Source organism: Neomonachus schauinslandi, chromosome 4 (genome assembly GCF_002201575.2).
Source record: "Neomonachus schauinslandi chromosome 4, ASM220157v2, whole genome shotgun sequence".
Classification (NCBI taxonomy): domain Eukaryota; kingdom Metazoa; phylum Chordata; class Mammalia; order Carnivora; family Phocidae; genus Neomonachus; species Neomonachus schauinslandi.
The window spans coordinates 148434774-148450987 of NC_058406.1; the positions used below are offsets into that span (position 1 = coordinate 148434774).

Consider the following 16214-nt stretch of genomic DNA (forward strand, 5'->3'; position numbering starts at 1 on the left):
TTAAAGATAACGATGGGCAGAGGCATCAAAGGGAGTAACAGCCCCGACTGAATTCCATCAAACCGCGGCCTGGCCACCGAGTTCAGTCTGGTAAAGATCAGAGAGATGTAAATTTGCGCCCCACCCCACCGCCTTGGTGAGGAGGTTGTGCGGTCGCCGCTGACAGGCTCAGTAACACAGGCTGCCTGTGTGCCCAAACCTTGGGACTCAGCCCTAAACGAGTAGCCACTTGGGTCTTGTACAAAGTATTGTCAGCCTTGGTCTTGTACAAAGTAACGTCAGCCTTCCGTAAGGACTTTATCAGGATTCCCTCAGGGGGCCAGGGATAATGGGTGGGGGGCAATGACTAGTGGGAAAGGGTCCATGTGATTGTTGGGTTTAATGCATCCCAGTTCCCACTGCTTCTCACACCTCCATAGCAACTCCCCTGGTCCTCTCCCCACATTAGAAGCCTCCCTGCTCCTACCCCCAGAATGACCATATTAAAATGGAAATTGAGTCATGTTTGCTTTGCCCTTTGTTCGAAACCCTTCCTCAGACTAAAAGCCACACCCTCACGTGGCCCTCAAGACCCATGTTGCTCTGTGCCTCATCTCTTCTGCCTTCCCCTCACTTCCTGCCACGGAACTTTGCTCAGTGATCACGTGTTCACTGAGAAGGCCACACGCAGGGACCACGGCTTAGCTAAGATCCCTCAGCACGAGGGAGCAAATCCTAACCCTGAAGTCGCTAACTGAAACGCTCTATTGTCTTTAACTTCCGGCCATTACGAAGTCAATTAGGTGGGCCCTGACCAGCGTTTTCTTAAAACAAAATAGAATACAAAAATATCAAAATAAAGGAACAAATTATTTTGTGGAACTTTTGTTTCAGTTGTGTGTGTGTGTGTGTGTGTGTGTGAGACAAAGAAAAATGTGTTTCTTGCTCTGGGTCTCAGGTCATAGAAGTTTGAGAATCACAGCCCTAGTTCCTGTGGTTTTGAAAGGTGACTGGATCGAGTTGAATACCCAAAACTCTCACAGTAAACTGGGTGTTTCGTCTGGCTGAAGGGCAGATGAGCACACTGACTTCCTGGGCTGAGCACTTGCTCTTGTAATTCTTCAAGAAGCCCCAGCCAAAGGTTAAGTATTCTTTCGGAGCCCCCCCCCCCCCCCCCCCCCCCGGGCACCTGCCTGCTCTGTGCTGCCATCTAGCGGCACTTCACAGTCCTGACTTGAGCATTCTGGTGACACTCAGCCCAGCACTGTATCCCAGATAGAATGATGCTTTCTCACACATGTACTTTGTTGGGGGTGGCATGGGGGGAAGGTGGTCTTTAGAGATTCAGGCCAACCACTCCTAAACATTGTTTGGTCGCGGCTAAGGGAAAAGAACCCCAAACTCTCTAACGATACGTTAAGGAGATTTTCTGCTTTGGTTCAGATTTGAGGTGTTCCATTGTTTAGAGCCATCCATACATTTGATGATGGCAGTGACCTTTGTGCCCTTGGGTAGGGGGACTGAGGACCTCCTGAGCCCCTTCTTGCCTTTTGAGAGAGTATCTGTGCAACTACATCAATCCCTGATTGACCAGATTCCATCTCGAGTGAGGAACACCTAAAGTGGAGTTGTGTGAAATCAGCATTCTTGGGTAGTCTTTAGGATCACACGGCCAGCGCTATTATTCTCACTTCCTCTGTTCTTACCTTCAAGCTCTGAACCTTAGTAAAGATCTGATCTTTATATTCATGAGTGAAGATGCAGAACGTAAGAGTGGCTTCCACCCCCCCCTTTCCTCTTTTAACTAAAGAGTGAAACAAAATTGTTTTCTTTAACATTTTTATGTTTGGAGGATAAAGGATTATTTATACGGTCAACAAGAACAGGGAATATGAAATCTGGAAATGCTTCGAAGTCTGGGAGGGAATGTGATTGCTGCCTTCAAGTCCCTGAAAGACTACTCGGAAGGCTCGAACTCACCCTGTACGACTGGAGGACAGAGTTAGGATCCATTGGCAAAAGGAGGCAGATACCAGCCTGAGACAAGGAAAACTTGCCAACAGCTGAGGAGATCGAGTGGCAGAATAAGTGGGTTCCAACAGGGGCAGTGACAGTTCACCCCAGTGGTGATGGGCTGAGTTGGAGGCTTCCAGCTATTAAAATATTTGGTCTGGGAGAAAGGAAGATGTGAAAAATATTTTATTATATCTGGGGAGGTATGGAGAGACAAATAGGCAGAACACAGGGTTATTAGGGCAGGATCCTATAATGGTAAATGCACATCACTATACATTAGTCCAGACCCACAGAATGTACAACACCAGGAGTAAACGCTAATGTGAACTGTGTTCTTCGGGTGATGACGATATGTCCCTGTAGCCTCATCAGTTGTAACAAATAGACCCTTCTGGGGGAGGGGTTGTGACACGCAGGGAGGTACATGGCAGATCTCTATACTTGCCCTCAGTTTTGTTGTGACCTAAAGCTGCTCTAAAAAAATTAAGTCTTAAGAAAAAATAACAATAAAATAAACTTTGTATTAAATCTAATATATGTGTTATTTCTGAAGAAATTGCTGTGGAATAGAACATGTATCATTTTGTGAGGAGCCTGCTACCGGCGTATAATGATGGAATAGTGCATATTTCTGATAATGCATTTGCTCAGCCCTGCACTGTATATATGCATATGTATAATGCATATGATAAGAAGAATTAATATTTAATCTCTCGTTCTGTCTGACTAGGGTCATTGGTTTCCTGGAAGCTATCGTGTGCATAAAATTTGGACAAGATCTCTTCTCTAAGACCCAAATACTCTATGTTGTGCTTTGGCTTCTTTGTGTGGTAAGTCATTACTTTTTTACCCAGAAGTGTTAGCAACACTCCCCATGGTGTCTCTTTAAAACAACAATGAAAACCTGTGTGCATCAAGTTCTTTCAGAAATTTGCACACAGGACCTTCTATTTCTAATAACCTAAAACCGGCCACTAGTCTAAAGGTCAAGATTAAACACATGAGACCACCCAGCATCCAAAACAGGTCACCTGGGCAGGTGCTGGTCAGATGCCTTCTGCAGGTGCACCATACGTGCATTTATTTCGCTTATGGGAATTCAGCTCCATGAGAGGACAAGGACAGAGTGCCCCGTAGCATATGTATGGCTGTTCAAGGGTTTATGTACAAGATGATGGACTGTGGTTTGTAGGCCATGTAAGATGTTCTTGTAGGTATTCAGACTATGCAGTTTCTGCCCCACAGGCTGACTTTGATGGGCCAAGCCCTGTGGGATGATTTTCCTCTCTGAAGGGAAGAGCCCTTGGGGACCTCTAGCTCCACTGTCCTGGGACTTTTCCCTCTTCTTTAAAATGAAGTAAGATCTTCCCCATGATCCTCTGTCTCGTTTCTTAAATTGCACATATGAATGAATGAAATGATAATTATGTTTCTCTGATAGGGGAAGGGAGGGAAAAAGAAAAGACAAAATCAGAGAGGGAGACAAACCGTAAGAAATGATGAACTGTAGGAAACAAACAGAGGGGACGGGGGTGGGGGGATGGGATAACTGGGTGATGGGTATTAAGGAGGGCATGTGATATGATGAGCACTGGGCGTTCTATGCAACTGATGAATCTCTAAACTTTACTTCTGAGACTAATAATATCCTCTGTGTTAATAGAATTTAAATTAAACAAAAAGAAAGTAAAGTAGGATCTTAACCTACCATTCTGTGTCTACTCTTCTTAATTTGTTTTATTATTTTGGGGAAAAGTCTTATTTTACATTTAAGCTTAACATTCTTCACTTTTCACTTACTTGGTCCAGAAAATGAACTCAGGCTTTCGTTATAATCATAGAAAATTTCAAATGTATGTGGAAGTAGACAACCCCTCAGGTACCCATCCATCATCCAGTTTCAACAGTGGCCACCTCATGGGTCTCTTGTTTCCTTGTATTCCCCACCCACCATCCCCACGCTGAATTATTTCGAAACAGACCCACCTTTAATAGTTCAGGATGCATCCCTACAAGGTCAGAATGTTTTTTTGTTTAATGCAACCACCATACCATTATCACATCTGAAAAAGAATAATTTCATAATGCTATCAAATACCTAGTCAATGTTCAGACTTCTACTATTTTTTAAAATTTGGTATTTTTAGTAGTTTATTTGAATGAACATCCACTTGTTAGACTTGGTCAGCAGGCCTTTTAAGTCTCTTATTATATAGTTTTTCCTGTCTCTAGCTGTCTCCCTTACAGTTTGTCGAAGGACCTAGCTTTGTTGTCCTGTAGATTTTCCCACAGTCTGGATTTTACTGATTTTCTAGTGTACTCTGATTTAACAGATGTCTTTGTCCTCTGTTTTTTTTTCTGCAAATTAGTAGCTGAATCTAGAGGCTTAATCAGATTCGGGTCTTTTTTTTTTTTTTTGGCAAGACTAAACTTTGTATTTTTAAGGTGTTTTTTATTGCCTTTCATTTCACAGCATCTATTTTGTTAGAAATCTGAACTGTGCCAGAGCACCTTGAGCCTGTTCTGTCCTGTGTTATCTTGAACAGTGAAAGGGAGTAATGATCTGCTTTGTACCTGTACACCAGAATTAATGTTCAAATGTATTTTTTCCATCCCAGTGAGACTAGATATAAGGATTGGTTAGGGGAGCGCGTCGGAGGAGCCTGGAGATTTTAACCGTGTGCTTCTCACATGTCTCCCTGGCACGTGCATTAGGTGCGTGAACTGTAGCAGGACCAACTGCAGAGGGTGGGCTGAGGTGGGTGCTGCCCTCACCCAGTGCCAGAGCCCTGGAGACCACCGAGAGCTTGAGGCAGGAGGCAGGACTCCTGGGATGGGGGCAGCATCCCTTCTCATAACACCCGCATACAGCCCCACCCTGGAGAATCAGTGGCTAGCAAGGTCTCCCCAAGGCTATGGCCAAGAAGCCCTCTCCGGTCATCTGCCCTGCAGGGGCTCCTCCAGCCTCTCTTTAAGTTTGAGAGACTTTTCTGTTTTACTTATTTGACACTTAGCGTATGCTCCCTTGCGTTGGTGACGTTTGGTTTGCCTTGGAGCCTGCGTGATTGTCACTTTATCGAGGACGTGAACCGCTTTGGTCTCTCCTTCACCTGGCGTGGTCCCTGCAAGTCTGTCATTTGCTCACAGGACGTTTACTGAGTGTTCATCAAAGCAGCCTCTGATGGGGCGCCTGGGTGGCTCAGTCGTTAAGCGTCTGCCTTTGGCTCAGGTCGTGGTCCCAGGGTCCTGGGATCGAGCCCCGCATCGGGCTCCCTGCTCCGCGGGAAGCCTGCTTCTCCCTCTCCCACTCCCCCTGCTTGTGTTCCCTCTCTCACTGTGTCTCTGTCAAATAAATAAAATCTTTAGAAAAAAAAAAAAAAAAAGCAGCCTCTGATAGTGAGCCGCACAGAGAGCAGACGGTGGTGATAAGATTATATTAATGCTCACTGTGAGCCAGACGCTGGTCTAAGCACTTCTCATGAATGGCATGTTTGAGGATTACTTGGAGGGGAGGTACTTTATATGCCATCTTTTATAGATGAAATACAGGCCCAGAGAGGTTCACTAACTGGCTCAAGGTCACACAGATAGTACGTGGCAGAGCTAGGGCCCACACCCAGACAGCCCGGCAAGAGAGTTCCTGTTCTCCCCACAGGGCGTCCCCTTCCAAGGATCTCCAGGTCCAGATGGGAATGACCCATGCAAACTCATCATGTTCCTATGTGACAGACAGTACAAAGGATGTGTACCTAGAGCTGAGGGAGCACTAGAGAGCACCACACGAGCTGGGGAGCTGCCAAAGTCTCCCTGGACGTACCATGTGAGCAGGGTTTTGAAGGGTTACAGTGGATGCTCTCCCGTCCGTCAGGTGCCCCAGCTAAAAACCTCAGGGGCTGCTTCCTCTCCTCTGTCCCTCTTGAAACCAATGGGTCACCAGGTTCTGTCCATCCAGCTCCGTCCCCACGCCCCCATCCCCACTGTCCCTGCAGCTATCTGGACCTGCACTTCCTCCCCATTCTGCCCCTTGGCGCCGTTCTCTATGCTGCCGCCACGCCATCTTCCGGGACTCAGATCCGAATCTCTTTCCCTGCTCAGAACTGTTGCCTGTTTTCGGGGGCTGGAGAAGGCCCAATAATACAACATTTTTCAGTTCAGAATAGTTCAAAAGATAGGGTGAAAGAAGGCTGTGGAGAGCAGCATAGCATCTCTATTACTGAGGTTTCACATTTTTCAATATCAGCTTTAGATGCACGGCAACAAGGGGCTTCTGAAGAGTGAGGTCCAGAATGAGACACACTCTCTGGCCCCAGGAAGCAGGCCTCCTCACACCGTGCCAGTGGCCCAGCACCCAAGGAAGGACAGGAAATGTCCAGCTTCCTTATCTCAGATTCCCCCGTCGGTGAAGAGAGAACTCTTCTGCGAAAGAGTGGTGGAGGGGTGAGGGGTGGAGAGAAGCAGGAATATTATACCAGCAAAGCTCCTCCGTGTAGAAAGAAGTATCAAGAAGGAAGAATCCCCACCACAAAACCTACCGGTTGAAATGTGAACTCTGACGTGTGTGTTTAGGACAGTCTTCATCTGGAGCGTTCATCATACCCACCCTCTTGGACTTGAATCTCAGGCTACCCCAGACTGCTCTTAGTCACCTCAACGAATCATCCTTCCAGACTTCTCTTGTCTTCACCTAGGGTGCTTTCTTTGCCCCATCTGAATGCTTTCCCCTGCTTTTTCTACCTAGTGACTCATGCCAAGACCAAACTAAATTCCTACCCTCCATGAAATGCGCCCCCAGCCAGGCGGGCTGATTACGTCCCCTTGGGGGACCAGTCGCACCTGGTACATATTTCTTTGAGTTCTAACCTCAGTGTCACGTAATTTTGGGTTGTTTACATTCTCTCCTCAGCGTTGTACCTCTTGCTTACAAAGACTAAATTTTGTTGTCCTCTTGTCCCCACTGACCCCAGTACAGTCTCTGATGCATAGGACTCACTCAGCAAATGCATGGAGAATAAAGGAGTGGGTTCAAGAGATAGGGACCAGGAGCGACATCCAGGCAGGCTGAGAGACTGGCACATGCAAAGACACGCAGTGGTGCCCATGCCCAGCGTCTCAGGAAGACGGCACCCTGTTTGGGGAGTGAGAGGAGGAGAGTAAAGTGGGGGAGGGGACAAGGGACATCTGCTTCGGAAGGACTCTTGTGTGTCTGTAGTTGGAGATCCAAGGACTGTCGTTCAATGGGAAGATACTGGTTCACAGAGAGAGGCTGCATGGGGTGGGAGAGTCTGGAGGGACGAGAGGTGCTGTCTGAGGGTGTTGAGGGTCCCAGGCAAGAAATGACAGAGGCTGACCCAAGGCAGTGGCATGGAAGACGCAGAGAGAGGGCTGGATTTATTTCTTTTTAAAGGTTTATTTATTTATTTACTTACTTACTTATTTGAGAGAGAGAGGGGGAGAGTGCACACGAGCGGGGTGAGGGGCAGAGGGAGAAGCAGACTCTCCATTGATGCGGGGCTCCATGGGGGGACTCCAGGACCATGACCTGAGCCAAAGGCATCGCTTAAGGCTGAGCTCCCCCAGGCGCCCCAGAGGGCTGTATCTTCTGAGAGATGTTCAAGAGAGCAGCTCCACAGGACGCCACCCCCTTGTGATAGCATGAGGGTGATTCCAGGGTTTCTAGTTCGTGCCCCTGGGTGGCTTTTGGTGGTAATAACAAACGGGGGGATATCAGATAAGCCCACTGAGTGAAAGGAGATGAATTTGATTAGGGCGTTGAGGGGAGATGAATTTGATTAGGGTGTTGGGGTTTGAGAGGCCCTTAGAACTTAGAGGCGAAGATGTCCTGTATCATTGGAAATTCCAGTCTGTCCAGTAACACTGGGAAGACTTGGTCAGCAGTGGAGGTGAACGAGTTGAGGGCCACTGGTGCACAGGACATGGTTGGAGCGTCGGGATTAGGTTAGGGGAACCGAGCAGGGGCAGGAAAAACTGGCTGAGGATGGGATTCTTCGGAGCAGCCACATTTAAGAGCCCCGGGCCTGAGAAAAAAGCCCCAGGAGATCAGGGCTTTGAAGACCAAGCCAAATCCCCTGATGAGTGTTATCAGTGATGAGTGCCATAGAGGGGGACCTGGCCTGAAAAGAGGCCATTGGTGGCTGGGATGATTGGGGGTCCCCATTGCCCATATTCAGGGCCTTTATTAAACATCAAGATTGATCTCAAACTCAGGAGGGAGGTGAACCTTATTCAATAAGAGAGTTAAGTGTGGCCAGAGAAACAAAGCCCCTAATTATTCCCCTTGCTTGGTAAGAGAACAGATCCAGACCTTGAGATGAATGCAGAAGCAGAGATGCCATATGCTGGTTAGTAAGTTTCTCCTCAGCAGTTGTCTGATCAGTCGTGTATATTTGCCTGCTCATTACTCTAACTGGAAGTCAAGCCAGGCCTACGCCCTCATTGCCACCACACCCCCCTGGCTGTGTGCTGCCTTGGCCCTCCTCCCACATGTTTTTCTTTCTCTTTTTTTCCTTTCCCTTTCTTAAAACAAAATCTGTACAATTGCTTTTTTAAATCCAGGCCTTGACATTTTAAGTGGATATGCGCCTAGATTTTCACAGGTATGATTGCAAACCTGTAAATTATAAGCTTTTGTCTCCTTGGGACAAGTGTGAAATGGGCCTTGTAAGTACCCGGGTGAAGTGGTAAATTTGGCCACCACAGCAGGCTCTTTGTGTGGCGATTGTGATGATAAGCACCTGTTGCTCACCACCTGCCAGTGTTTGCCTGCCTGCAAATTGCAAAGCCCATTCTTCGGGAGCAAGCCCCAGCTGCCCCCACCTGCCCTCTCGGGGACAGGGCTGGGGAAGGCAGAGCTCCACACTCCTGCCCTCCAGTGGGTGGAATTCGCTATGACAGCCAGCCCCGAGCTCACCGCCCCTTAGTCTAGTGGAGTGACAGCTATCTGGCCAGCCTTCTGGTCTGGGGAGGTGGAACCTGCCCCGCACTCCCCACCCCCTACCCCCAAACCTAAGATAGCCTATTTTGCTCTTTGTAAAGGAGCGAACACCTACATAAGCTTGATACCCTGCAAATCCTCTAGGCTTCCCCACTCTTTCCATCCCATGAAAATGGTACGTTTAATGGTGGTGTAGATTAGAAATCTTGAGCAAGTCCTAGAATATGTTAAAGGTTAGAAGTTATTTTCATTTTATCATCTTAATTTATTCATTCATTGTCTGATTTTTTGATGGGGGAGGATATGAGCTTCCTTTTCTTTAAATACCTCATCTGCAGATTTACGCCAGCTTGCATATGGCTTTAAAATAAAAGGAACCAGTGGGTCTTAACATTTCATGTTGTCTCCACCACGCCAGTATTCCCACTTCATTGACATAGAAGAAGGCCCTCCAGAGCACTCGGACTCCTGTCTTTTTTGCACTTAAGGTGACACTGTGTACCCAGCAGACGCTCCGCAAACATGGCTGACTGACAGGAACTGGGCCTGAGTTGGACTGCACGCTGGGGTGATGAGAATTCAGAGCCCCCCGCCCCAGCCTTCCCTGCAGGCTCGGCTCCACCCTCAAGTGTTCCTGTGATGCTTTTCTTTCCCCGGTGTCAGTCAGTTCCTAAGGCGAGGCATTCTGAAGACACAGAACCGGGATGGACAAGCGTTGTTTTGTTTTGGTGATTCACTTACAGTCGGGAAGGTCAGGCCTGGCTGCAGGGCCTGGTGGGGACTCCTCTGTCCTCACTACCCCTCTCTCCTTCAGTGCTCCAGCAAGGCAACCAGAAACTTCTCCCTGATTTTTAGTGCTTTGGCACGTTTGAAGACTTTGGATTTCCGTAGATGCTGTTCTTTGCTTAAATTAGAGTATAATTTAGGGTGCAGTGCAAGGTGGGTGGGGAGTTGTCGGGGAAGTAGAGGTCGTCCCTGCCTCTGGGTACCCACAGACCACTCCCTTCTCATTTCACTCCGGGGCTTGCTTCCAAAGCGGTTTTGTTTTCTCTGTATTTTCCTATGGACTCAAAGAGGAAAAACAAAAGCAACCAGAACCGGGGTTGGGGTGGGGCCGCGGAGACAAAAAAGGAGTTGAGAAAGTGGTGCAGAGCCATGGGCAGCTGTGTCCCGCTGCGCCCGCCACCCACTCAGACACCGTGGGCGTCGGTCCTCAATGCCCTCCCACGCCACTGTGATCCCAGACCGAATGAAACTCCCTTCTCATTTAGAACTCGTCTTCCCCACAGAAGCTGACCAGCTGAGTCCTTGTAACTTCCCAGCGCTGGTGGCAGAGGATGGGCCATGAGAACCAGACGTAGAGTATATAAAAACCTGCAAAGCCATGCAGAGAAGGCATCCCACTTTACCCGCCATCGAAAAATGATCTTGCATTCTGATTATCAGCATCATAAGTGTCACTAGGGTCTCAGCATGACTCGTGTCCGAAGCTTTAGGGGATGCCCTCCCCCACTCTCTCTCTCTCTCACACACACACACACACACACACACACACACACACACACTCCTGGGGTTCATCTCTGCCATTGTGTAACCGGTGTCCTAGGAGAGATGGCAAAACCACATCGAGCCGTCTTGTATGCATTACTGTTGAAACCCTGAAATCCTGGGAAATGGGATTTTTTTGGTGCAACATTATGTATGAAATGTGCTTGTTTTTCTCTTTCAGGCTTTCACCACCTTCCTGTGTCTCTATGGCATGGTTTGGTATGCGGAGCACTATGGTCACCGAGAAAAGGTACGGAAGGGTCCGTCTTTAAAATGATCACATCCTGCTTGGAGCTTGGGGGAGGGGGCGGTTCATCTGCGACTATGGCGTGGCCAGCACTGTGAGCACGCACCTTCAGTCTTGGCCACTGCGGAAACATAACCAGTTCAGGATTCGTCCCCTATCAGTGGCTGCCCATGCTTGTGAGTGCCCTGCTCAATAGGTCACTATTTCTGTCCTCATTTTGTAAGGGGTTTAAAACCCAATTATGTGTCTGTTTAAAAATAAAATCGCACAGAGAGCCCTGGACTGGTTTTTGAAAGGCTGGGTTTTCTTCCCAGCTCTTGGACGTTGTGCGGGTCTCTTTGTGACCCAGCCTGGGGCTCCCCCTCATAAAACGCCTGCCCTGCCCACCTCATAGAAGACACAGGGGTTACAGTTAGGAAATAGATGTGAGCAGGCTGAACACACCATGCTACGTTGGTAGCCTACCACAAAGTGTAATATCTTCTTAAGTAAAATACAGCTTTCATCCCCAATTCATACCTTAAGTCTGAGGAACTGACGGTACTTTCTAGAAGATTGATGCTGTAGCCCCTGGGAGACAGTCGTGGTTTTATAGCTGAGGAACAGGAGTGTGAGGAGGTTCTGCCACTTGCTGGCGACCCAGGGGTGAAGCAGCCTCACTTGCTGGCCTTGCCCCAGCCCGGGGAGTACTTGGAGCTCCATCACTAAGTCTCCCTCTCTCCCTAGACGTACTCAGAGTGTGAAGATGGCACCTACAGTCCAGACATCTCCTGGTCTCATGGGAAAGGCTCAAAAGGTATCTCTCACTCACTGTTTAAAAACTTTATTGAGTTCTCTTCCTCCTGAGGCCCCATAAGGAGATTTGGAATCAATATTTATCCTCTGAATGTTGATAAATGTATGCCCTGAAGGTTCTCAGACCTGCTCATCCCATGTCCTCCATTACCTGCTCGTGAAACCTGCCAAGTACTGGCAGGATCTGCCCAAGAAACTTGCCTCATAAGAAGAGGCGCCGTGTAGGTTCTGCCTCTCCTAAGATGGGAAAATGTCACGAGGCCTGCGCCCGTCTCAGGCATCCTGATGGGAATGTTCTTCCTCCTGGCTTCGGTCATGAGTGAAAAGGGTTAGGAAGAATTACATACCGGGAGGAGAGGTCTCTCAGAAGAGGTGGAGTGATTTAATTACATTTATTCAAGAGGCAGCCCGGTATAAGAGAGATTTCAGTCGTGGAGCCAGGAATTTCCCATTGGCCTCTGCAGGGAGCCTCTTGGAAAGATTTGGGGCCACCTGGCTATTTTAAAGAATTAGGCTTGTGGAACGACACCAAGGAGGCTCCACTGGACAGTAATCTCTTGTCCGTTCTGATGAGCCGATCGGAAGGCTTGGCCGAAGGGAGAGAATTATGAATGCTCAAGATGGTGAATTTGAGCTCACAGAATTGCTCCAAGAAGCTGTGGGCCCACGGAGAGGAAAGCACTACTGTTCACACTGCTTTCCTGAGTTTTTTGGGGTCAAGCTTTCCAGAGTCCTTTCCAGGGAAGAGGCAAGCATGCTCTCTGCCGAGTGGCCGGGCACCCTTCCTGAGACTCCTGAATCAGGGGGTCGATGGGCACCCTGTTTTGGAATGCTGATACTGGTGGGCCGAGGGGTTCCCTGGGGCTCCCTCATTCAGAACCAGCTCCTCACAGATCAATTCTTGGCACTTCTAAGCCCCTCTCCAGTGAAAAGACTGCAGGAAAGTAAGCAGTGGTAGAGGTATGTTGAAATGAAAGGTAGACAGAATCATTAAAAAAAAAAAGAAAGAAAAAGAACTTCAGAGTGGTAGAAGAATCCCTTGGACTAAGCCAAACGGCCCTTGCAGTGGAGACCAAAACTCTGGGAACTTCTTATGTTTTGAGTGGCTGTCTTGGGTGGAGGGCCTGGATCTGAGCCCTGGAGCAGAGAACTGTCTGGCTTGACTGCTGGGCTGGAGGGTGGCCATGTGCTCAACCTCAGGGCAGAGCCAGCCTGATGCCAGGCAGTTTTGCTTCTCTCCCAAGCCTTCCTTACACCCCACTACGTGGAAGGCCCACCCCCAGCCTGCTCCCCTCCGCTTCCACCCTCCGCCTGGCTGACACCTGCTGGCTGCTCAGCATCCGGCTGATGTGGAAGTTTTTCTCCGAGGTCCCAAACAAATAGTAAGTGTGTCCCTGCAGACTGCGCATCTCGAACGAAGGTGTTTTGGCATCTTCAGTGGGAGGCTCCAGAGCTGTCATGAGCAGCAGGGGCTGGTTTTTAAAGGTATTCTCTAGATCGGATGATAGAGGGCAGGCTATCTTTAATTTTGTAAAGTCAGGAATCCTTTCAGTTTGGGGATGTAGAAGCTCTAGTGTGTAAACGGGTCAAGGCATGGAAATCTAGGTGAGGTCTCCTTTGGTTGTGAGAGTAGACTCGACACCCCTGTGGTTTCATTGTTCTTCCTTGTGCTTTGATGTCATTTGTCCTCTCCGTTCTGGAGCCCATCACCGTGAGCACAATCCACCTTACACAGCGAGAATGTAAAAATTCTTCAGGAAGCCCCCCCCCCCCCCCCCCCCCTCCCCTTGCATACGCAGGCGAACGCTGCATTTCTGGGCCTTGCCTTCGTGTATTCATGAGGCCACTAGATGGAGTGCAAGTATCAGCAGAAGAGCCTGCACTTCGGGCAGGTCCCCAGCAGGGAGAACTCCAAATCTGAGGAGGGAGCCCTCAACCCCCCACAGCCAGGGTGACGGCGTATTCTCCTTCCTTTGGCCAGGTTCTGAGGACAGCCCACCCAAGCATCCAGGCAACAATGAAAGCCACTCTTCCAGAAGAAGGAATCGACATTCCAAGTCAAAAGTCACCAACGGAGTGGGGAAGAAATGAGAAGAGCCTGGCTCATCGCAGATGTCCCAGAGAGTGCCTAGAACTGAGAGGGGAAACTGAATGGTGTGGACCTCCCTGTGAGGAGGGCAAACATGCAGTGCCATCGGGACGAGGAGAGGGGGCTCAGGGGTCATTCTTTGAGAGCGTGAGTCTTGTTTCCCACAGACCCGGCCACCCCAGGCATCCTTTGCCAATTCGAGGTCTCTTCCAACTTCAGCACTGGCGTGCGGTCACGGGTAGGCATGCGGAGCGTTGGCGGGCGGGGGGCGGTGGCTCCCTCGCCACTGCCCCGGGCAGCGCCATGCTTGCGCCTACTGTGGTCCGCTGCGGTCGCGGGTCGCTGAGACGGGGCGTTCGCGGCACGTTCGGACTGGTGACCGGGCTTTATTTTTATGCATCTGCCTCTCCCATTCGACCTATGGGTCTGAGTTCAGGCCCCTATTCTGTCTTTTATTTTATCGTTGTTAGTACTTGGTTTTAAGTTAGAAGCCACTGCTGAAACTGAGTTGGGGAGGGTGCCTCTCTCTCCCGGAGATAAAACGCGGGAGAGTTTGTTGCTCTCTCGCAAACGCGTCCCCTCTCGAGGACCTTAAACCGCGCGCGGTGAGTGGAAAACCGGCCTGAGGAAAGGTTCGCTACCCACAGAGGCTCCCGGGCTTCAGATCAGAACCTGGTCCGTCCGTTCCCAGTGTTGTCTGTCCGACGTATCCACAGTGCACACACAGCGCCCACCGGGCTTCTCTCCCAGCCAGGTGCCTTCTACATGGTGTTGGTTTTCCCTCCATGCTGTGTGGCTGTCATTGTCTTTTAGTCCCATGTGAGGTGCTGGTGAGTATTCCCTTTCATCCGTGCCATGCTCTAGAACATTTACTTACCCTGATAGTCCACCACCTCTGATGGATTCCTGTTTTAAATAAAATAATTCACGTTAAAGTCCATCAAAGATCAGTCTCTGTAAAATGCTCGTTTCTTCGCATCGTATTGGTATTTTTCATCGTTTGTAAGCAATCACTGTATTCTTTAGGGTGATGTGAATGCGTACACGCTCTATATAGCGAGAAAAGAGGTAAGTGAGGTATTTTAGAGGGCTTACAGACACACGTTCTGTTTCCTCCAATCCCCGGGTGAGCCACAGGAAATGAACGAGATCGTCATTGTGTGTTCATGTGGTTACATCCACCGAGTTGGATTTTCTTCCCCTAACAAGGGGCCAGTACTCAGCTGATTGGCTTAGAGATCTAATTTTGCCAAAAGGAATCCTCTTGTTCCTTCATTTCACAGAGCAGAGTTTTCAATCTCTTTTCCCCCTTTAAGGAAATCTTTCGCCCTAGAAGTATCATGTTTTTCTTTTTCTGCAAAGGAATTCCGGGGTGAAGGGGTTAAATGAATCATGCAGAGCCGGGGTCACATCCTGTGCCCTTGCTCACTTGGGTGAGAGCGTCCGGCAGCCTCGCTGCAGCAGCCGGGCCCACTGCTGGTGGAGGGGCACCTGCGTTCATTCCGCTGGAACGGTGACTGGGGGAGTCAGCTGTGATGCTTCCCTCGCCGCCCCCCCCCCCCCGGCTCTGCATTCGTATGTGGTCCACACGGCAACCCCGTCCTTCCCAGAAAGGGCTGAGACAGCAGAGGTGCTTGTGGCATAAACCCACCTACACTTCGATAGCCCATGAAAGAGGCGTTTTTAAAACATAGGTACAACGTGAACTTTCTTTGCAAGTATTTCCCATGCATTCTGCTTTTCTGAGTGCCAGAGTGTATCACAGTATCCTATACATGGTCTACCTCGACTCTCCTTCCTGTGCGCCTGGCCCACATCGCGGAGTATTTCCAAGTTCATCATCTGGGAGAGCTGGGCCTGGCACTTGAACGCTCCTAACTCTTAGCTCGGTCAGACTGGTGCAGCACGTTCCTTTCTCCAAGGCCGGCGTAGAGGGAGGCACCTGTTAGCACGAGGCGGCTGACTGTCCCGTGGGATATCTGAAAAGCAAAGCGCCCGTGGGACCGTTTTTCCTCCGTGGCTTTGTCTGATATCCCAGCAAAGTCCTCAGATACCGTCTGTGCCTGCTCTTTGAGTTTAAGCGCTTTCTTTTTTTCCCCCCTTTTCAGTAAAAGTTCTTGACACAGTGGTTACAAAACCAGTGCTTTCCATGACTGGCCAGAACCTCAGCTGCCGTTCCTCCTAGAAACCATACTGTCAGCTTTGACCTACTTTCCTACTCGTTTCTATGGAAATGGACCTCTCACTGATGGCAGTAGATCAGAGGCATCATTTAATATCAGAAACGATGCATTTGCAAATCATCTCACATTTGCCATTTGCAAACAGCCCTTTTAAAAGGCACCATTGTTCTGGACATAATGCGCAAAGAGCGTTTCGCATCTTTTTCTCCATCAGTAGCACTGTACTGCATGTTAGATACCTTTCCCTTTTTGTCATTGTGGCCTTTCCCTGCTTTCCTTGTGTCTCCTTTCACCGTTTGTAAAAGACTTGGCCAAACTGCTCCCACAGCAATGCTAGGACATTTCATTGACCTGGTAAGCATTTCGATGATAAAAGACATCCCATAAACGCGAGCCTTATTTCCA

At 49.1% G+C, this 16214-nt stretch overlaps 1 protein-coding gene across 1 annotated transcript in view; it reads left to right on the top strand.

Annotated features, from left to right (window-relative positions):
* PTDSS1 (phosphatidylserine synthase 1) overlaps positions 1 to 14569 on the top strand; it is a 62602-nt gene extending 48033 nt beyond the window's left edge. Inside the window, exons 10-13 of the mRNA XM_021688255.1 lie at positions 2726 to 2825; positions 10677 to 10745; positions 11469 to 11538; positions 13519 to 14569. Of these exons, the coding sequence (XP_021543930.1) occupies positions 2726 to 2825; positions 10677 to 10745; positions 11469 to 11538; positions 13519 to 13628 (349 nt within the window). The 3' untranslated portion in view covers positions 13629 to 14569. The remainder of the gene's footprint in view (positions 1 to 2725; positions 2826 to 10676; positions 10746 to 11468; positions 11539 to 13518) is intronic.
* Positions 14570 to 16214: the final 1645 nt, after the last annotated feature.